We start from the raw sequence: 22,612 nt of genomic DNA, 5'->3' as shown, positions 1-22,612 counted from the left end.
CAGGAGCCACGGGTTCGGGAAAGGGCTGCAAGACCCTCTCTGCTCTTCCCTCTGATGTCACCCACGCCAGTTTCCTCCATGGCACCGTGTGCCCAAGCAGCGCTCTGCCACGCAGAGGAGCCTTTAGTTCTTTTTCATTTGCTACTATTCTTTATTATTATTATTTATTYATTTGTCCCTATTTTTATTTCCCTTTGAACATGCCCAGCTGTGTCATCTTGGTTTTGCTGAAAAGTAAACAAAAAGCTGCATTCAAATGCAGCCTTTCATTGCGCACATACATTTCCCATCCAACGCGGCTCCAGTGCTCCCACCCTCAAATTAAACCTTTTTAAAAGGGGAAAAAAAAGAAAAAAAGGAAACCATTTCTATCACATCCATTCCCCCTATGTTTTCTTTAGTCATGCCATTTATTCTTTTTGAAAAACAAATGTATGAAGATTTCTTAYAGCTATGCTTGCTCTCTCTAGAAAGCATGAGGAAATAAGTGTAAATAAAGCTAATTTTATATCTCACATAGTAACAAACCTGAATGTCTCTGCTTTTCCCTAGCAAAATATCACGCCRGGTTTTACAGCCTATGGCACATAACTGGCCACTAATTATTTTTTTCTAAGTAACAAGCTCAGTTTTCATCTTGCAAAATGTGACTTTACTCTAGTGCTCTCTAATCCCAAGGCTTTCCAGTCTGGCTTCACAGTAATTCTGGGGATGTCAAAAAAGGGAAGAGATGTCACACATTCCCTATGCACTTTTGCAGGGGACRTCCCCTCTCCACACTCATCAGCTGCATGGGAGAAAGTTCCCTTTGTGGGAAGAGGRGTCTGTGAGGAAGATATGCAACAGGATGTGCAGGAAAAAGTCCCCAAGGAATACTGGGCAGTGCAGGGCCAAAATGGCATTTTTAACCCTATATCTTTAGCTTGTAGCAAGGAAAAAAGACAGGAGAGGGGAAAGGGGGGAGGAAAAAAGAAATGGGAGGGGAAGGAGGTGGGGGAAAAAGAAAAAATAAGAGGGGAAAAAAGGAGAAAAATAAAAGAAAAGAGGCTGTGAGGAGGTTGTTGCACACTGGGGTTTCCCTGGTTGCCCTCACTGTGTYCCATGCCCTCCACCGGTGTCCGTGCCCATGATGAGGGGGCAGCGCAGGGCTCGGGCGCTGCCCCTGCGGCTCCCGCTCCTGCTCGGGCTGGGCGGCCGGAGCGCCGCTCTCGCCCCGGGAGGCCGCGGCTACGTGTCGCCCGCAGCGCCCGCCCCGCGGTTTATGGCGCGGAGACCCCGCTCTGAGGAGCGATTCACGCTGCCCACAAAGCCCCCTCAGAGAGCAGGGAGGGGAAAGATAAATAACGGGCGGCGGCGCGGCCCCGTCCTGCCGCCCGGACCCGCTGCCTCGCACAAGGATGACTTCTGCACACAGCGCAACCGAGAACAGCCAGCCCTCCTCCTAAATTAACTTTACCATAAATCTTTTAGCCTCTTAAATAAATAAGCTACATTGCTCCCTTTTGCCTTTATTTTTATTTTCTCAGCTGACACYTCCCCATCAGCTCCGGCTACCGGACCAACCCAACAGCACTAAGTGCAGAGCAGCCCAATCCGCTCCTGTCCTATCTGTTTTCTAGTCCTCRTAGCAAAACACTACCTTTAAACTTGGTGCAAGGAGTTTGGTTTGCCCGTTTCCTCCCTTTCAAACCACACTAGGGTTTCAGGCAGCACGGAGGGGTTTTGGAACGGCTCACGGCAGTGAAGACTCCACAAACTGCCCAGTCTCGCAGCACAAAGCCAACACATCGGATGACAGCGGGACCAAAGGTTTTCAGGAGGAACAGACACATATTCTCATCAGAAACATGTTAACTGGGCCCTTCGGCAGGTCTAACCCTGTCCCGTTTTATCTTCCCCAGCAACTAAGCCCGCTGGCGAGCGAGCTGAGGCCTGAGCCTTTCGTCTCACTGATGGCCACGCAGCAGGAAGCTGCTCCATCTACCTTTGTGCCCTCCACACTACAGTGCCCAAGCACCAGGTTCAGGGAGGTGGGGGGGAAAAAGAAATCAAAGGGAAAACATTAATAAATAATAATCAAGATCATCTGCAGTTTTAATGATAAGCTATTTAATGAATTATAAAGTACCTATAACTCAAAGTATGAGACTGTACATTGTCAAAACTGGCATTAAAGTGTATGGGGATAATTAAGCAATAATGACCTCCACAGAGGGCTTTTCCTGGGAATTAATGACCAGTCAGGAGGAGCTGATGGCTCAAGGCACAAGCAAGGGCCATTAACCCCAGCTGGTCATTAATGCTCAGGAAATGCCCTGTGCTGCAGTCCTTACTGCTCGTATAGGATAAAGTCAAGGGGCAGCGGTTACAGGGATCTGAATTTGGGGTTGCTCTGCAGGGTGGGATTTGTCCTGTGCCTCTCACTCTGTCCACCAAACCCAAGCCCAGAAAAATTCTTCRCAAGGGGAGGAGATAGCAGCAAAGCCTTAAAAAATGAGGCTCTGCTTCAGCCTTTTGCATTTGGCATCAGCAGCCTCCCCACCATGAGCATCGCCGGTGCCTACGGCTGCAGCTCGCTGACCTGCACCRGGGTGGACGCCCACACGGATGGGACTTTGGAGATGGCACCGGCACAAGCCAACATCTCCCGAGCACCGGAGCCTCGGGGGGACCTGGTGGAAGAGTCATCGCATGGCCCGTCCCAAGGTCTGACTGCATGGAGGCTTCAGCGCTGCAGTTCCCACCTCCACAACCCACATGCAAGGGCTGCAAGTGCCCCAGGTTCCTGCTGCCAGCAAGCAAGGATGCCCGGGCACCACAGAAAGGGCCCTTCAAGCTCCTCGCACTCCTGAAAGGATCCTTGGAGCCACTTCCACATTGCAATTTTTCTCCCTGACTATTTACAATCTTCCGTGAGGGAAAAAATAAATACAAATCAAGCATCCCCCTGGCAATACGGAGCCGTCAACAATTACGCTTTAAAACCCAGCTATCAGTTAGCAGAATAAAATCACTGCACGAGGAAAATTAGTGCTTGTTAGTACATGTAATATTCGGAATCACGAGCAGCATAAAAGCAGCAATGCAAAAACTGTTATCTGCAGAGAGGAAATTATTCAAGTATGCATTTGAGTAATTCTGCATTTTAATTTAACCCTTTGAAACATTAATCAAACCATGGCTAATTATAGGAATTAAGGAATTAAACGGTGGAATCTTCTAAAAGATATTATTTAAAAGGCAGTTTATACAATTACTTGTATAGATGTTTGCTTTAAAGAGGGAAACATTTCTACTGTAATGAAAAGGGTCTTAGAAAATTAAATTAACAAGGGGGGACCAGGCTGATATGAAACTAAATTAGCATCAAATGCAAATTACAGGGTACTTAATGGTAGAAACAGGTGCAGAGCAGGTCCCTAAATGAGATAAATGAATAAAACATCCCTCTGCACAAATGTGGAAGCTGACACAAAGTCAATGATATGAATAATTCAGCAGCCTCAACACTGCTGTTGAGGTCAGCTTTCCTTGACCTTTGAAACAGGAAGTAAAATTCTGTCCAAATTTGAGTGACTGCAAACGGAGCAGTTATTTGTTTAAAGAAATGGAAAACCCAGATTTAAAAAAAAAAGAAAAGAAATCAACACTAGAGCAGCACACGAGTGTGCACGCGTGCACATCYGCATAAAAGAACAGACCGAAACACCAAAGAAATGCATGGGCAGAAAAAAATATGCAGAAGTAAAACATATAAAATGTTAGATTCCCAGCAGCTGCAGAATGTACCTTCCAACCTAAAACTTTAAAACAAAGTTGCAGGGGCAGAGGTCTATACATATGGGTGTATACAGATATGCAGGTATATATTTGAGTATATAACAGTATTTAGGTCATGGTGTGATTCAAGCATGCTCAGAGCTAAATGATTTCAGCTTTTTAAAAAAATACTCGGGTTGTGCTAAAGGGGATATTAATAGAGTCAAAGTCATTATATTCCAGACAGTAAAGAAATCAAATCATTTAGAAGTATCTCTTCAAAGCTGAGCAACCAATCATTCTCATTGCTATAAACTTTTTTTTTTTTTTTTTTAGGAATTAGGATGCTCATTTTCCAGGTTATGTTTTTACCCAAGCTACTGACTTTGTCACTATTAAATATCCCACCTTAGAAGAATCATACAATTGCACAGGCAAAGCCTCCTCAGGAGACCCCCGTCCAGCATCAGCTGCCCATTTGGCAGCCAGGTCCATTTAGTTTCTGATGGGACATTTGGTCACAATTTCCAACTGAATTTGGCACTAAAATGGATTAATAAGTTATGGYAAATAGCTAATTTCTCCAGGCTGCAAGGAAAGGAAGGACATCCCTATGGCAGTAACAGAAACAGGAGAGAAGTTGGCTCCACAAACCAACAACGGCCCAGCCAGGAGGATCTCGCTCCTCGCGTGGAATTTATTGCTCTGCATTTCTCTCTTGCACACTAACAATTACAATATTTGCAGAGAAAATGTAATAGACTGTGGCTAGGAGGGAGATTAGAGTGAGGTTTGCAGACGGGATGTTCCTAATTTGGCGAGAGCATCCAGAGGGAAATGCTTTCACGTTCTGGTAAACTTGAATAAAATTACGTACAGCCACTCCGATTAGGAGGGCTTAAAGGGAAATGATACCATAAAAGCAATAAAACTAACTGCTATCTGCTTCAAACACTGACAACATCTTTTTATAATTAATGTTTCCTGTAGCCCTGCCATGAGTTAGCTCTGAAACCATTTTAATATTAACTACGCTCAAGAGCAGGTCAATCTAGAGCCCATCACGTGCCTGCGTTAGTGCTCTGCGTCTCTCCCAAAGCAGCAGGGCAGCTTCCCTACTGCACCCGGTGCCCATCAGCACCAGGAGAGGTGCAAAGAACTGGCTATGTTACAGAAAATACAATCTATGATGTTAAAGGAAAAAAAAAAAAAAAAATCTTGCTCCGGGCAAAGCTACATCACACGACCCCTGAGCTGCTTGTCTGTCCTGACACTCGTCATCCTGAAATCAGTGTGAAATTCAGAGATGCGAGCGRCTCCAAAGCCCGGGTAATCTCCTGGTCTGCACTATCTGTCTTGGGCAGGAAGGAGGGAGCCGCTCAATGAGAGCTATTCAGGGCCTCTCAATTAACCTGATTAGTTCAGCGCTGCTTTCATGAATGACACCTTATCTCGGAGCCCAAGGAAAGACTTCCTTCCTCTGGAGATACAGGAGTCCCCAAAACGCAGCACTCGGCAGCCAGCGCTTCTGCTCAGCCAGCATCCACSGTAGGGGACCGTGGTGGGCATGGTAGCATCCGTGGTGGGTGCTCACTGCCTGCACCCTGCCGGGCACCCACAGCACCCATGGGATAGCACCCACAGCACAACACCCCTGGTTAGTTGCATTAGGTGAGGGCCTCATATGACAGGTATTTGGGGATGGCACCCATCAGCACAGCACCCACAGCTCCATGTGCCAACCCCAGGGCCAGGCAGCATGCTCAGCTCCAGCCCCTGGCCCCAGTAGCACCCAGCATCTCCCACAGAGCCAGCTGGGCACGGGATGGGRCTCCCAGGACTCCACAACCCTCCCTGCACAACCAAGAGGCCGCAGCGAGGAGCCRAACCCCACAAAGCAGCACCCTGCTCAGCCACACTGTCCTCTGCAACTTGCTTCGCGTTTGACAGATTCATGAGCGATAACTACGTTACCACGGCMAAAAGCTTCCCCAAAATTCTCTTATTTCCCCAAGAACAGTCTCATGCTTTTCATTTTAAAAAAATCCTGCCACTTTACAATAACAAATATTAACTAACAGCATGCACTTCTTTCAAGCACAAACGGCTGCGAATGTCAACAATGCTGACTGCTGCACACAAACCACCCGGATTAATCAGGGAAAAGAGGTGCCTCAATTGCAATTAAAATGGGGAGAACTCAAGTCTGCGAAAGCCTGGCCAGCTCCGAGAGCATTTCTAGCCCCACGTCAGATAAAACACCRGCAACTGCGAGAGCATTAGCGCACTGGTGGCGCATAGGGCACCGTGTATTAACGCTCTTGGAATTTCTGACAAATTAAGTTACCGTCGTCACAGCGGGGCAGCTCCTGGGGAGCAGCAGCTCTCTCCCCTGGCAGGGGGAATGTGACRGCAGCACAGGAGGCTTCAGCAAGATCTTCTCCTCCTTCAACTGGGACGGGTTATTCTGTTTTTCACAACAGAGCTACACCTGAACTCCCCACACTTTAAAATGTGAACTAAAAACTGGAAAGGCAGACACAGGTAACCAATTTCCTCGTCCATCAGCCCCRGAGGCCGAGGATGCCGCTCGCTCCGTGGCCATCCAGCTCCACCTGTTCCAGCCCTGCTCCCCACGGCTCTGCAAGCGGCACCTYCAGCCCATGGGGCTCACAGGGAGCAATTTTAAGCAAGAAACAGGTTTTCTAGAACTGCTTTCAGAGCTTCAGGAGCATCAGTGCGGAAAGCCAACTCTGCCCTTGCCCTGGAGCATCCTCAGCTGGACAAGGAAGGATGCTCCTCGCCATGCAACAGAAGCAAAGACGCAGCAGGAGCAGGAAAAGACCATTTTACTTTTTTAATTTTATTACTATTATTATTATTTTACCCCCTAAAATGGGCCCCCTCTCGCTCAACATGTCCAGGTCCTCTGCTCACCCTACATCCAGTAGCACCCAGCACCACGAGGCAGCAGAAGCAGACAGGGGAAGAAGCCATCAGAGCTTARTAACTCACAGCAGGGCTAATTTTCCTCTTTTTAGAGCAGAGAACTTTATAATGAAGCTAGCATACATTTTCTCCTCTCGTTGTCATCCTTCTACAAAAATCTGAACTAGGTAAAGTGTTTTTTTTTTAAACATCCACTTATCAGTGACTTAACATCTGGGAAGGCAGCCAATGGTTATGGAGAGATAGACATGCCAAAAAATCTAACTGAAAGATTATATTTGGGGAGATTACAGCAAAGACCTGACTCAACTGGGGGGAAGTGGCTGGTTATCCTAGTCAGGAAAGCACAAGAGGCTCCTTACAAAATYGCTTCGGGAATTACGGAAAATGACRATACTTTGACCACGGTTTCTTTTTAACTCGTTAAAGACGCTGCTGTGTAGAGATGTGCGGCACAAAGAGGCACCAATAGCTTTGGCCAAAGGCAAATTTTGGGGTTGCTTCATGAATAGTTTGGAAAAACCTCAAAAAAAAAACACAGAGGATAGAGAACACTGGATAACAGTAACAAGAAGAATATTCTGCATTATCACTAGGCACAAAGGGAGAGTAGCTGAGAGCAGCTCTTCAGTGTTCTTTATGCAAAATTTATCCTCTCTGGGGATAGCCACCTGAGGACTTGAAAAAATAATTTTAAGTTTACTTTTAAAAAAAAAAAAAATCTTTCAAAACTCCCCTAAGCCTTTAGCTGACCAAACRATGCAATAAATGTCTACAAAGTTTTCAAATCTGATTAGAAAGTTGAGGTGAGAGGAGGGAGACAGAGAGCAGAGAACCTGAATGCACAGGACACTTAGGACCCCGGCATCATCCCCTTGCGCCATCACCTCTTTTTTTTTCCACCCCTTCTTCCCTTTTTTTTTTTTTTTTTGGTCTTTTTTTGCGTCTTTTTTAACCGCTCCTTTTTCAACTCTTTGGGTCCCAGCCCAGCGCTGGAAGAGTTAAAGCAAGCAATAAAAGAACAACGGAGTGTACAGGGCAGGATTTACTGGCATTTACTTTTAATCTACGGTCCTTTGCTCTGTGGCTTATCAGCCCCATGTCAGCCCTTTCTGCTCCTTTATACTTCACGAGGGGACCCACATGCTGGCACAGAGAGACAGAGCCCAAGTGTCTGTAAGCTTTTTGTCAGGTAAAAAGAGAAGCCAAAGGAGAGGAACAAGAGGAAAAGCAAAGCTAAGAGGCATCTATTAGATGTCACTAGGCTTTTGTATTCATGTCAATGATTCAGGATTAGAGTATTTGAAATAATCTTATTGAGCGAACTCAAAAGCCCCGCAGAGGGAAAGCCCGCTCAGTAGCATATGGCAGAGCTGCGGACAATATCTTATTAAGGACGTGTTAGCCAACACCATTASTTTTTATATTATATTATGGACCTATTGTGCCTCAAACAGTTAGCGAGGTGGCCTGGTTGCAGAGCGCTGGTTTGGATGCTGCGATCAGAACCTCTGCGGATCCGGCCGTGAGCAGATTAAGGGGGGGATTTCTGTGTTTTCCCTCCCTCCCRTCCAAGGTGGTGGGAAGGGAAAAGTTACACATTGCCAGCAAAGGGGAAAGGAAAATAGTCCCGGAGCAGGAGGGCTGCATCCACCTGACCCCCTGCCCAAACCCTCCTCACTTTGCAGGGCAGAGTAGCTGCCTAATTACAGGGAAAAACACGGGCGATGCAGAGCAATGACAGCTCCGTTTTCAACGGCAAATCCCAAATCGTTGCCAAATTCAGAGTCACACCAGATTAAGGGCATTTAATTTTGCCCTTCTCAATCCCACTAGTCCCAAATCTTTATTTGCTCTTGGACAAAAGCCTGTAATTGGAGAAATAGTTCTTTTTAAAGTTATCTTTATCTGCCTACACCTTTAGAGGCTGCGAGAAACTACAGACAAAACCGCACTGTTCATAGGAATTCAATGATTGCAGTGAGAGGCTGCATATCTGGGTCAGCTTACTGCAACCCAGGCTATAATTGCTGTGACTTGAAATAAGGACTCTTAATAACTAATTTCATATAATTCACATATTGACATCATAAAATTTGTTTTCTTGTTCCCTCTTTCCAAACACCGTTTTAACAGAAGTAYGTAGAAAATGATTCATTCAGCTTTAAAAATCCTCTGAAATACTGTCTTGAGCAACAGAAAAAGTAAACACTCATGTGATATAGTAATATATTCTGATCACAAACTACCTATGCAAAGTTGCTAATGTGACACACTGGGAACTTTGTATGATTTTTCTGTACTTTTCCAGAAATGTTGCAGGAAAAAAAAACAAAAACACACTGTAATGTTACAGGGAAAGAGAAAATTCACACCGGGATTTACCATTGCTGCTTTCCCTCTCTGAGGACAGTGATAAAGATATTTCTAAAAAGTTATTTCAGTTAAAATTCACTCAGAAACCTGCAGTTGTTTTTCACTCTTTTAACTTTATTAGCTAGATGCTGTATTAAAATTATGTGCTTGGGGCAGACTGAAGTAGATTTGAATTTAGCATTGTCATTTTTGCAGACCTGGCCAACACACCAGAACACGTTGCAGCAGCAGGAACATGCAAAGGTTCAGGCTAAATGCACCAGCAGAACTGTTCACAGAACTAAGCTGCTGCAGAGCAGGGCTCACTGTTTTTGCCCCTAAGAGATGCAATGGAGGGAAAAGAAAATTCATCTTCAGAACAATTTTAGCTAATCTGCCTTAGAACTAGGGAGGCCAGGACTGACATTGTCAGTCGGGATGCAGAGCTGCCCACCCAGAGAGGGGGTCCAAATGGGCACAAAGACAAGAACCCCATGTCTGGTGCATCCCCTGTGTGCACCCAAGGCCCTTCTCCGGGCTGATGCACAGCAGGATATACACCTTGCTGTGTCCCAAAGCGTCAGGGCAGTGGATTAACTCTAAAAGCAATATTCAAAATGCCCTGAGCAGTAGGGCAGAGTAACCTCTAGTACAGGCTTGGTGCAAACTCCTTTATTCTCCTTGAGAAAAAAAAAAATTAAAAAAATCTCAGACAACTTTCAAGCTGTGTCAGGAGAACTGATTCCCAGCAGGAATAGGATCATCTACCCACCTAGAGGCAGCAGCATCCAGCAGAAGGAGCCCTCCTTGGCACAGCAGCCTCCCTGATACTACATAGGACTGATCACAGCAAAACAAAGGCTAAAGTACTCGCTGCAGATGCAACAGGCACCACTGAGAGTAACTATTAGTGTGAAATGTTTGCAGAGAAACCCAAAACCACATCCAAACTTCAAACCAGGAAAGTTTTATAATAAACTGAAGACTCAGAACAGGTTTGCTGAGAGATTCATAAACCTCTTGAGGAAAGCTGAGACCAAATTTGGCTTTTGCATAGTAGTTATGAAATTATACAAAACGTTGAGAAGGGAGAGGGGAGAAATCGAACAAGCAATAAATGGAAGCCACTTTGCCCCGACCAAGTTCATGCAAACCCAGGAGGAAAATAAATGAAGTTTGGAGAGGCAGAACTATGTGTCAGCCTCTATAGACTGAAACTATGAGATACACTTCCAAGAACCTGTGCAAAGTTACCTGCAGCTTTAGCAGTTCCTGCACTCAGCAGAGGCTGCAGAGCACTCGCTAGCAGCGCTGGCAGGGGTGAGCGGGTCGCCTGATTCTCCAGGCAAGAAGCTTGTCATGATTGAGTCTCCCATTTATCTTATTAAGGCAACCAAAGGCACTTGGAGTCTGAGTCATTTTTGGGAAATGCTTTTCAGGTGCATCCATCGTAAGCAAGTCCTGGAAGGCATTTGGTTTGGTGCCTCCTTGCTCATACACAGCTTTGGGAACCCATGAGCAGCTTTCAGGGCCAATTTCTGCACATCTGAATGCCCCACAGGGAGGGCAGAGATCCTGCAAAACATTCCTTTTGGGTGCTAGGGGGTGTTTTCTAGTGCCCTATTATCTACACCCCAGCCCCCCTTGAAAAGGGCAGAGCAATGAGGCGAGCACTTTACAGTACCAAGGTCAAGAGAACATCCAAATATTCAGGTCCACATGAGTTCCCCATCTACATCTTGATGTCTACCACAGAGGGACTTGTGCCTGCCCTTCTGCAGGCAAAAAGTACATTGGCTGCAGGTGGTTGGGATCTGCAGCACATCCCTGGCTGATGCAGCACATCACCTGGGGCAGCACAGCCTGGCTCACCCCTCATGTAGGGCCAGGGGGACCAAGGGACTCGGCCCAAGGCCGAGGGATGGAGCTCACAGCAGCCCTCCCGCCAGTTTTTGCTCACATCTGTTTGGCACCACCTGCCAAAGCTCCTGGCACCTCCTGGCACTTTGCTGCGACCCGGCTGTGACAAAGCAGTGGCCCTGCAGCCTAGCCAGGGCTCAGCTGCCAACACACATCCCTTCCCTGCAGCAAAGCAGCTTGGGCAGCTTCCTCCCAAGCAAAGTGCCCTCTTTCTCTCAAACTTTTCCCCAAATAAAAGTACCCAAAAGTCTTCTAGAAGCTGGYCTCCTTTACCATAACCTCCTGCTTTTCCCTTACTTTCCCTTTCGGGAAGGAGMGCTACTGCAAGTCACAGTCACTGTTGCATCTCCCCAACGAGCATATCCAGGGGAGCAGGGAGCACGTGTGACAGTCTCTGCCATTTTGCCACCTGCCTGGTATTTAGGACAAGATGAGGAGAAGGCCCTTAAAATACAACCCACTACCTGGCCACTTGCAGAGCAGCAAAATGGAGACAGTCASCCACTCCTCATGTCAGTGTAAAGTGAAATCCTACCCACAATCACAACATTTTTCAGCTTAAAAATTGAAAGATTTCAAAAACATGCATAGGCAAGTCAGTTCCCTCCATAACCATGTTGTCTGGGAGCACCACAAACATGCAGGAGAGCAACCAGTGGTATATCCTATATGGCAGGTGTCGAAACAGCCTGATGGAGGGTCACATGGGCTTTTCTAATGCTTCAGAGCGTTAAAACCTTTGTGAAGACTGATAATATGGAAAATGTTATTGTGGTCCAGTCCAYGCATTCCCCATTCTGCTATACCAACAGGTCCTCTACCAAACTGGCAATACCCAACATCAAACCATGGAGTTGCAGAGCACAGATCGGTCAACAGAACATGATCCTTCACACTGAGAGTTTGTCTACCACTATTTGGAATTGCCATGATTATTTCTATTTCTATCTAAAATAGATTATTTCTATTTTATCAGTCGACAAGACTACTATTTCAGTGTTGGATCCAACCATAAAAGGWAAAGAAATCATGCAGGTACCAATCATATCATTAAATACTGGTCTCTACAGTGGGAAATAGAGTTTAAAAGTTTGGAAAAGAATGCCAAGAGAGAAGCCTCTTTCCTGAACCCAGGAATGACATAAAGCTCTACTTTCTCCCCTATGTGACTTTTGTCATTATCATCTTTTCTGATTCTTACAAAGCAAACCTAATTAGGAAGCTCTCTCATTAGTCTTCCAGAAAAATTAGCACAGCTTATGCTAATTACTCCTGTAAAATTTAATAAACTCATTGAAATGGGAATAGTCTAATGAGGTTTTATTTATTGAACTAAGATAACTGTAAGGAAAAAGGTTAGGACACTGGGATATCCAGAGTGGTAATAAAACTACAATTTATTCAATTTCTTCACAGGAATTTTATTGCAAACCTTTTAAATTCAAATAAGAGTTACAATTTGAATGTTAAATCAATCTAGAATTTAATTTAATAACAGGAAGTGCTCTGTTTCCTCTGAGTATGATTACAATACAACCCAGCTACTGTACTTGGAGGACAAATTGTGCATTTGTATTGTGACAATAAAACCCCTTGAAAATGAGTTCCTGTTCATCAGAGCTTCATCTGAACACATGTAACTGGATTAGTGATAAAATACACGGGCTATGCTAAGATGATGACACAGACACACACAGGTTTCCAAGAAACTTCCCCAAAATTACTGTTCTACCAGTGTAGTAGCTTTACTGTTTCCCAATTCAGATCACTAGATGCGCATAAATTCCTTTAGGACCTTCTCATCACTACATCTGCTGATACTACAACAGAGCAAAGTACTTTTTATAAAGAATAAAGTCATATCCTGTTTCAAATGTGCCCACAGATTTTTCTTTTTTCTGAGTCCCACATTTCGATTAAACAAAATATACAGTTTATTTTTCACACATATATCTAGGGTTTGAAAAAGGACACCACAGACATGACTTTGAAGTTGTGAAACAGCATCTTCACCAAGTTATCTAAACCACCACAAAGGCTGAGCTCTCTCCATCCCAAGTATCTCCAGCATCAAAGAGAATTAATCAATCCAAAATAGTATTCCAGCGTGTAAGAGGAGGGTAGCATTTCCATGTAAGTCCATATGTCAAAAATCCCACAGATAGATTCTATGTTAAATCAGATTCTTTAGATTCATGGGCTTCGATGTAAGAGTTTTATTAAATCCATAGGCAAGACTACCATCAGACTATACGGCATGAGGGAGTGCTTTAACCCAAATGGTAAATGAATTCTGTAAGCTCATATGCAAATAAAAAGAGCTAAATATGGTTTTGCATATCAATTGACATAATAGTTTAAAATCGCACACATGCAGAAGTGACAATAGCAGGCAACTAAACATATGTTCTGGCTTGTGCAGGCATTTTAATGTTCTAAACCATCTTAAAGGATTCATTTTAAGGCAAAAAAAAAGCTCCATATAGATCACTTTATCCTTTCCAAAGCAAGAGGGGAAAAAAGGAATAGGATAAATGTCACAAGAAACATCACTAAAGCCACTAGCTGCAGAAAGCACATACTTATTTGGCCTAAACTGTTTGAACTAGCCCTGGCCAAGAAAAGGTTTTAAGTACCCTACTGGGACAGATGCGAAGCGGCAACAATAGAAGCCACACTAATGCAGCGCAGGTAACACAATCCTGTTTCAAAAACACAGGGAGGGCTAATTACAGTACTGCTGAGTCAAATTTCTTATACCACTGCAGCCCACAGGAACAGGTCAAAATCAGATGTTATTCAAACCACAGTCATATCAACCTTCGATATCAAAGTCACCATTTAAAACCCTGCAAAGAACTTAAAAGCTTAACCCATTCACAAGCAAAATGTGATTTAGCACGGGCGGGGAGGTAAGAGGCTTATATCATAATCTTCAAATTATGTTTGGCTAGTATTTTAAATATAATCTTCAGAATTGTTACATTTTGCCTCAATTCGCATAAATACTGATAATTTGATCACTACTAGGAAGCTAAATCTGGTTTTTCCATGTAACTGTTTTGCTCGCTTTGTAGAAAGCATGTAACAGGCAGCATCCCTGGCTTTCATAATTTAAAATGATTTGCAACTCAGTTTTGCATACTAGATGGTTAAACAAAATATTTCCCTAAACCTGCCATTAGCATCTTAACATCTCACTTTTCAGTACAATGAAAAATTCATGTGAATTTTGTGGCTTTCATGTCTCTCAAAATGCCACTCCAACACTGTGTTTATAGTGTTCAACTCTGCAGCACGCTTATAAAACATGTCTCTATACAGATTTCACTAGCTTTTATTTTTCTTCTCTTCCCACCTTCCCTGGTACTACCAAACACACGCAGAAATGAAAATTCACCTACTTAGAATACATATATCTGTCTTCTGAGATTTAAACGTTTGCGGGATTAGTTATTATAGCTAATCAAAACATCTGCTATAAGCTCTCAATATACGCACTTTCTTAACAAATTCGAACAAGAACTATAAATCTGGGAGGCGACATAAGCACCGAGGCTTGCCTGGCACTGCGATACTCGCGCCCTGTAATTCACTTTTGATGTGAACACACGAACCCCCACCTTCATCTTCTTTTTCCATAAAAACAGACATCCTGCACAGAAGTATTTTGTGCTTAATATAGCAAACATTAACTCGGACAATACCAGGAGGAGCAACACTCCACACTATCCTCTAGCTCCTTTCTGCATAGGTAGTTTCCTTGCAGGGTCACTCYGCTCGCAGATTAGAGCAAGGGTTTTGCTTTCCCTAGCTGATGACAGACAGTTTCAGTCCTTCCTGGCCATTTAACCTCTTACAGAGTAAAGCAACATAATAGCCTGGTTATCACACATAGCTTTGTGCAAAGAGTTTCAACAATTAAAATATAAAAATCACTATTTGGCTGCCGCTTTGCATAATTGAGAGCACGGAACCTTGCTACATGTTGCTCAGAGTAGCTAAAATACACTGTACTGCAATAATTTACCTGGTGATGTCAGATTAGTTATATGGGTCTGTTTAAAAATATGATAATTAAGGCAGGCAAAAATGAATTAATCAACTGACAATATAGTCAAAATAGTATTCCAAGCAAAGAAAATAACAGGAGGAAAAACCTTAGTTTGCAAACCTATTTTTTTAAACTGTTTTATGCATAAATAAAACCCGTAAAATGTAGATGGATTGCATCCAACAGAACTACTGTAGCTAAAAGTGATAATGATTCAAACATTTTTCAAATAAAAGTTAAATATTTATAAGCACCCAACCACATTTCATAAATCAYAAACTATTATTATTTTATTCCTGAAGCTTCCCTGGCACAGCATGTGAATTGAGCCACAGAAAGCCAGAAAGAAAAATATCCTCGTGCTGCACATGAATCAGCTAGGAGAAGCGGRGCCTTCCAGAGAGCAGGTCGCTCCGTTATATCCCATATGGCCCTTGCACGGCAATCACGATTGCAAAGCACAACTAATCTGGTATCAAAAACAAAATTTCAACCGCAGACACTCCTAATTCTTCCCCATTAGCAACACAGGGCAGGTGTTTCAGTATAATGAGGAAGAAAAAAATATATATATATATACATAAACATTGAAGGAAACAATAGCAGTCCTTACCTGTCAATTATCACTGGATCTGATGGAGTCTCATTTCTGTTGCCACAGCTTTTCTTGTCACAACAGCGGCTACAGAGCAAAAGTGAAAGGATTTAGTGCGACCATTACACTGTAAAATCATCATTACGAACACGCTAGGTTCAAATTGCCAGCTAGAGTTACCCTTCTGTCCCTGCCTGCAAATCAGTCAAACGCAGTGGGTCACATATGGGTTAATTACTGTGTTTAACTTCTTGCACAGCTGGTTAGTAACAGAAAATATAAAAAGAAAGGGGCTTTGCTCCTTTCACAAATAATAATTTGAGGATTGTCTGAAATGGGGAGAGCYGCCCATTGTAGCCCCACGTCCATGTAGGACCAGGCAGCTCATCCATCACCAAGCTCTGGTGTGTGGCCACACAACGGTCCTGCTTTCAGCACAGAGCTGGGTGCTCAGCCACAGAGAAGCTTCCCCTAGACCTGAAATCACAACCACATTCCCTCTGCAAGACAGGGCTGCTAAGAAGGGAAGCTAAAATGCCAAGGCCACTAGCAGCACATCTTATGCTCTAGCATAGCTATTTCTGTGAGTTTTCCAAGGATGTTAATGCTATGGTGAGCASAGCTCTGGGGCTGCTACCCCATGCCAGATCAGGTTGGGTGCACAGCAGTRTGGAAACACAAGCTGCCAAAGTCCTGCTCCTCACTGACCTCCAGACCGGGATCCTTCTGGATCAAGACAGCTCCTCATTCCCAAAGTGAGGCTAATCACTGTCCATGATGATGTCCCCACCAAGGCATTAGGGCTCATCAAGAGCTAACCTCACAGACACACTATATATAAGCTCAGGAGCCACGTACTTGTTGCTGCACTGGGTATGAATCACCCAGGTTTGCCTGGTTGGAGTCACAGGTGGGGTGTGTTGGGGCAGGCCCACCCAGCCCTCATCACCCAGCTGAAGCCCATGAGAGTGAATTAGGAAGCCTCAGGTGAGCCTGAGTGTCAAAGCCCACGTAGCAGAGAAAGCTGCTATCCTACAGCTTCACAGAAAATCTCCCACTGACAGGAAGGCTCTAAGCAAAAAGATGAAAACCCAAAAAGCTCCACATCCTCATAAGTCCTTCTGGATCCCTATGGTCTTTCTTGGCATCTTCTACAGACCAAGAGCCCGAGGGATCCTGCACACAGGGACCACATCATGGGTGGCACCAGCGAGAGGGACTCTCGTTTGCTTGCTGTGCTCTCTCTTGCAACACATTTTGGCCAACCTCATCCTCGGGCAATCAAGCCTTTGGTAGCCACCACACTGGCTTTGAAAGGTGTTGCGAAAAAAAACAGCGTGATTCTTATTGCAGCAGCCAACTTGGGGCGAGTGGTAGAAGCAATGGGCATGGTGCTGCCTCACACAAGGACTATTTTCTTTCCCCCCGGAGGTGGAAGGACCCAGAGCAGGAAGGGTCCCCAGGAACGCCGTGCTAGATAAATAGTCCTCGCGGGAGCCTGACAAAGGTTCTCTTGTGCTGCTGAACAATAGAGTGAATAATATACAGTTACCCACCAAGATTACCAATAAAGCAACTAACCACACTAAAGATAACAAAAAATGGGCCTTTTACAAAAACAGCCCGCTTAAACATGGTTTCAAAAAAAAAAAAAAAAAAAAAGGATTTATTTCAAAGAGGGGAAAATACATAATTCTTTGCAGTGCAAAAAGCTCAAAAAGCTTCAAGGCAACGATTCAGGGCTCCTGCTTTCACAGTTAACACATGTGCGGTATCTTCATTTCGGTGGAAGTTACATTGTTCAGGATTGCCAAAAAAAACTGCTTAATTTTACAGCACAATACCACAATTGATTCACCCAAAAATGCAAGAGCCTTGGCACCCAGAAAGCACTAAAATTTAGGAAGGAATAAAACACGCTGTAGGTAAGCAGTCGCATGAGCGTTTGGGGGGGGCGCCTTTTTTTTTTGCCTATAAAAGGCCTCGTCGTTGGAGCGCAGCTCGAACGTGTGGGGTGAGAAAATTTACCCACAAACAAGGCAATAAAAACTGCTAATCATTTCTAAATGATTAAAACGTAATGAGAAACAGAGTTGGCAGGAGTTAAGACAATGCCGTGCTTGTGACTGCTGCGGATCCGCGCCGGTCCCCAGCATTCCCACAGGCGGCCCTAGGGACGTGGCCGTCGGAGCTTCCCAGGCTTTGGGCCGGTCACCACCGCCCGGGGCCGGCACCTTCCCGGCATGAGGATGGAGACGCTTCGCTCCTGGATCCAGTGGGATCGAGTCACTGGTGTCACCCGGCTCAGGGAGGAGGCTCAGGTTGAGCTGGGCTTACCAGGAATCAGTCCCAGAAAGCCTGAATGAGAGCAAAAGAGCTCGCTGTCCTCTGAGGTGGCAGAGAGAAGCAYGACGGTGCTGTGTTGGGCTGCCCTGCGATGGAGAAGAAGGCCCCAACTGTCCCCTCTCCGTCTATTTTCTTTAAGAGARAAAACCTAAGCTTGCTCGGTTAGCATTTTCCCAGGCTAGAAGTTTAGGCCATGCCTCCCTCTAGTTTTTCTGTGCAGCGTTGCTGCTCTGGGACCCCCCAGAAAGCCTCAGCCCGGGAGCGGGCTGCGTGACACAGGGAGCATTGTGCTCGGCTCCACACTTTTCCCTGGGAGAAAGCTCCTGAGGGGACAGCACCCCTCCACCTTCCCTGGAGGAGCACRAGGCTTCCCAGAAGCTTTTCCAAGTCATTTGAGAATCCTCTGGCTGCTGGGAAGTGAGAGGGGCAAGCACTGCAGCCTTAGCCTGCCTGGCTCATCCTGGGGCTGGTGCCACCCCCTTCCTGGCCCTCAGCRGCATTCCCGAGACTGGGATGTACTGCTCCTGCCTCCCTTTGTACTCCTCGTCCCAGCCAGCTCCTGCCCTTTGCTGGCATGGCTCATGCCTGACTTCTCCTGCCTGGCTCTTCCCAGGACGGAAGCAGGAGCAGTCGCGCCACGTAGCAGAGCTCCCTCCTYGCCCGCCCGGCCTTTCCACGGGGACAGCGAACAATGAGGAACGGGGTCTTTTGCGCAGGAGCAGTGGCACGTGGCCAGCGCCAGGGCAGCTTCCCCATCCCTCGGCAGCCATGCTGGAAGCCGCCTTGGCGACGCGGCCTCCTTGGCGACACGGCGAGGCCTGCACTGGGCGCCATCGCCCCGCGGCCGCCGGCACCGGYGCGCGAGGCCTTCGCAGTGGGACCGTCGGCCGGGCTCCCTCCTGCACGCAGCACAAGCCGAGCTTTACCCCGACCTCATTCTCAGAAATCGCTGAACCGTTTTTGCTGAAACTTTCCAAAGAAAGTCAGCCCGAGGCTGACACCCTGCAAAGGACGCCTCAGCCAGAACAGTTTAAGTTTGGCAAAGCTCTAAGCCACTGAAGGTTTCATAATGGAAATTGTTGAGGCATTATTAACTATAGATGTCCCTCCCCGTGCTGCCTACCAGGCTAATAAATTCCACCGGGGTGGGGAATTCTTCCCAGCTAGTAACTTTTTTTTTTTTTTTTTTGGTAGAAGTAGGGATTTAAAATTTGACAAAGTACAGTGAAATCCAGCACAAACAGCCACCTGAATCCGAGTCCGGTCCCACTCGGCTGCCATAGCCAGACCTCTCCTATGCATTCGGATTCTTTGTCTTATCCCTGCCGGGGCTGTAGCACGCTATAAAYACACAGATTTGTCACATAAATGCAAAGTTTTATTGTGCAGTTAGCCTTGATAGAAAGCACTGCTGAAAGTTGTTTAGAAATTAAATATCTAAAACAAGCTATTTTAAAATACAGAGGCCTCACTATTTCATGTCTGAAATGAAGAAATTTCATCTTAGGGAGAGCAAGCTGTCTTTCACACCATATGGCTAATGGTAGTGCATAGCAATTAGCTGGGCTGATTAATGGGGAACAGACTCTAATTTTATGCTTATAATTGAGGCTGCATTTGCACCCCTGGTGCAAATTCAGCACATCCCAACTTCCACTTACAACAGGCAAGAAATCAAGAGAAACAGAATGGTGTGGAGAGAGATTTTTTTTTTCCTTCCAGACCCCTAAAGAGCATCAGATTTGCAATTTAAAAGAGAGTTAGCAGCACAATAGATGACAGATTTGTGCAATAGGGTCAAGCGGCCTGGTAAACAAACAGCACCCTCTTACAAATGTATGGGCAGACGGGGAAATTGGTAATTTCTAATATAAGCTGTAAGAAATTTGAATATGCCTCCACCACTCCATCATATGCACAACATTTACCCACCATGGTCAGATTCTCTCTCTCTCTCTCTCTCTCTCTCTCTCTCTCTCTCTCTCTCTCTCTCTTTCTTTCGTTTTTGTTTTGTTTTGTTTCTGTTTTTTTGCTACCTCTCTAACTTATATTTATGAAGCCCAAAGCAGCGACTAGCAGTAAACAAATACAAGAAGAAGAAAGCTCTTGATGCAATGAATTTTAAGAACGAAGAAAGTGTAAACTGCTTTAATAAAGAGAGAGACTGCTCCGGAATGACATAGCACATCTTTCAGCATTCCCAGAATGGAAATAATTTTATCTCAGTCAAAGTATATTGACAAGGCTGTAAATCTTTGATGCAGATATTTGGTCTTTCAGTTAAAACTCAACCCTATATATAAGTTGCAATTTATTTATTACTCTTTATGTTCCCAAAGCATTTGTAAGAAAATTAATGCATCAAAGTATACGATTCTTGCTGTTGTGCAGGCAGTCGAACAAGAGGCCTTTGGTATTGGCTGGAGGAGCACGAAGCTTTTTCACACACATTTCGGAGTGAGGTTTTGCTGCTGCTCAAGGGGCTCCTGTTGGCTTTCTCAGCCCCYTGGCCAGGTCCTGGCTGCAGGACTGGTACCATCTGCTTTGCAGTATTGCTGGTGCCCCCAAAAAGCTACAATTCTGACTAACTTGCACAGAGTTGCAGGTAGATATAATCCCTACCTCAAAACCTTGCATTTTGAGATGCAGTAAGGTGCMTCTTCCAGGCCCAACAGTGAGCAGATTTAGACCCTGTTGCCATAGGCACTTCAGCATGTGCTGCTTCTTGCTCACATGAGCAGCCTGCACTGTGCCACTGGTCTACTTAGAGGAATGAAGCAAAGCTGCACTTCAGCCTTATCAGGTCAGGGGCCTCCTTTAATATTTCCACGAATTGTTCCAAGCGGACTGTCTGGTTTGAAAGCAGTGCTAATTGGGCCAATGAATTTTCGGGCAATCATGGGTTGTCAGCATGACTTGGGCTTCCATTTGGAAAGGATGAAGAGGCTGGAGGCCCTTAGCAAAGCCTCTCTCAGSTCCCAACAGCAGCGGGAATTTATTTGGGTGCCTCTTGGAGCTACTTGCCTGCTCTAGCAGTGCTCATGCCGTAACAGGCTGTGTCTTTGGTTTTCCCAGAAAAACCTAATCTAGGTTTGTCATCAAGGACCTGCCACTGGGGGTAGAGCAAGCAGATCCCCAAGAAGGGTGGGGAAAAAAATAAAATAAATCAACCAGCAGAGAATATTCCATGCAAATGCTTTGTCTAAGACTCTGCCACCAGGAAACTCTCATCCAAGTTCCTTCTCTTAGAAGTGGAGACTAGTTTTCACCCTCGAGTTACTCCTTTTTTTTAGTAAATATGTTTTGTAAAAGTTACAACGCATGCAATGGCATTTTTACAGTCTTAAAACAACTTGATTATAACAATGAGCTTATGCAAGAATGCCCGGCGCTCCACCAGGGAGTTMTTTTCTGCCATCAAATAACATGTAACAAATGAATTTTTCCAACATGGAAAAACACCCACCAACTTTAACGAGACTGCAAGGTCAAGCTTGCATAGGTGTTGCAGGGCCCTGGGAGAAGATGCTGACTTCTCTGCAAGAAGAGRGAAGTAGCAGAGGCTTCACGTATTGCTACCGGATAGAAAAGAGAAGGAAGCGGCTGCTCACTGCAAAAGTGCCGTGTTAGGGACAGGAGATATTTGATCGCACTGTATTTCAGTGACCAGCACCAGGCAGGAATGGTCAAGGGAAAAGAGCGTGAGGAGAAGTTTGCATAGGGGAAGTTTGAAGAAAAATCAACTAAAAGACAACTTTTGCATGGAGGGGGAGTGCTGGCTGCGCACAGGCCATGTGCACAAACAGCTCGAGCAAAGTCAAACTGGAGGAAAGGGGAAGGAAAAAAAAGGGGCTCCCAATTTCAAGTCCAAACACACGTCCAGCAAATCCAAAAATGGCCATTTTATCTTTTTTTACTAGGGAAGTTATCGCAGAGGGTGGGAGCAGTGACATTTATTGCTAGAAAGACTATAATTGACTTTATTAATTTCGGTGAGGAGACCTCTTCTGGGCTGCAGCGTTTAAATGCAAACCAGCAGCGCTCCGTTAAGAATCACTCTTTATAAATAATTGAAAACCGGTGTGACAAGACCTTGCTGCTAATTACACACACAGAAATGTGTTATTTTGGGCTTGTTAAATGCAAGAAAGATAAATTTAAATCCTAAAATAGCTACAGGTTCAACCTAGATTTTGAGACACAAAATTCATCATCTCATCACTAATTAACTGGAAGCGGGGTATTTCTTACCTGCACATTATCTCATGCGTGAGCAGAACTCGGCACATTTCTGGGTTCTTGTCTTGGCCTTCATATACTATTGCCTAGAAAAAAAAACACATTTTTAGCCGTGCATCAAGTTGAGTTTGGAAAGAATTAAATAAAAATGCATCACGGTCCCGGTGCACTGAGCCCGAGTAGGGAACTACAACTCGGGCAGGAGGAACTTTGCCTCCGCAGCTGAACCCGTTTCAAAATTTGCAGTAGGAAAACAACACGAGCTGAGCACAGCTAAACCCCCTCCTCGCCGCTGCACATCCCTCAAGCGGTGTGTAGGATGGGGTTTTTTTTAGTAGTCAAGACAACCACAATTTTCTTTTCAATTCAGAATAAATATAAACCTAATAGCATTA

At 45.0% G+C, this 22,612-nt stretch overlaps 1 protein-coding gene across 1 annotated transcript in view; it reads right to left on the bottom strand.

Annotated features, from left to right (window-relative positions):
• Positions 1–22,612, bottom strand: part of LOC112954347 (transcription factor COE1-like) — a 45,483-nt gene that overhangs the window by 10,408 nt on the left and 12,463 nt on the right. Inside the window, exons 5-6 of the mRNA XM_026047522.1 lie at positions 22,230–22,303; positions 15,651–15,719 (exon numbers count right to left, since the gene is read on the bottom strand). Of these exons, the coding sequence (XP_025903307.1) occupies positions 15,651–15,719; positions 22,230–22,303 (143 nt within the window). The remainder of the gene's footprint in view (positions 1–15,650; positions 15,720–22,229; positions 22,304–22,612) is intronic.

This window comes from Nothoprocta perdicaria, unplaced genomic scaffold (genome assembly GCF_003342845.1).
Source record: "Nothoprocta perdicaria isolate Ctin4 unplaced genomic scaffold, notPer1 scaffold_5, whole genome shotgun sequence".
NCBI lineage: Eukaryota > Metazoa > Chordata > Aves > Tinamiformes > Tinamidae > Nothoprocta > Nothoprocta perdicaria.
The sequence above is the reverse complement of the archived record's forward strand: the minus strand, read 5'-3'. Positions and strand labels throughout refer to the sequence as shown.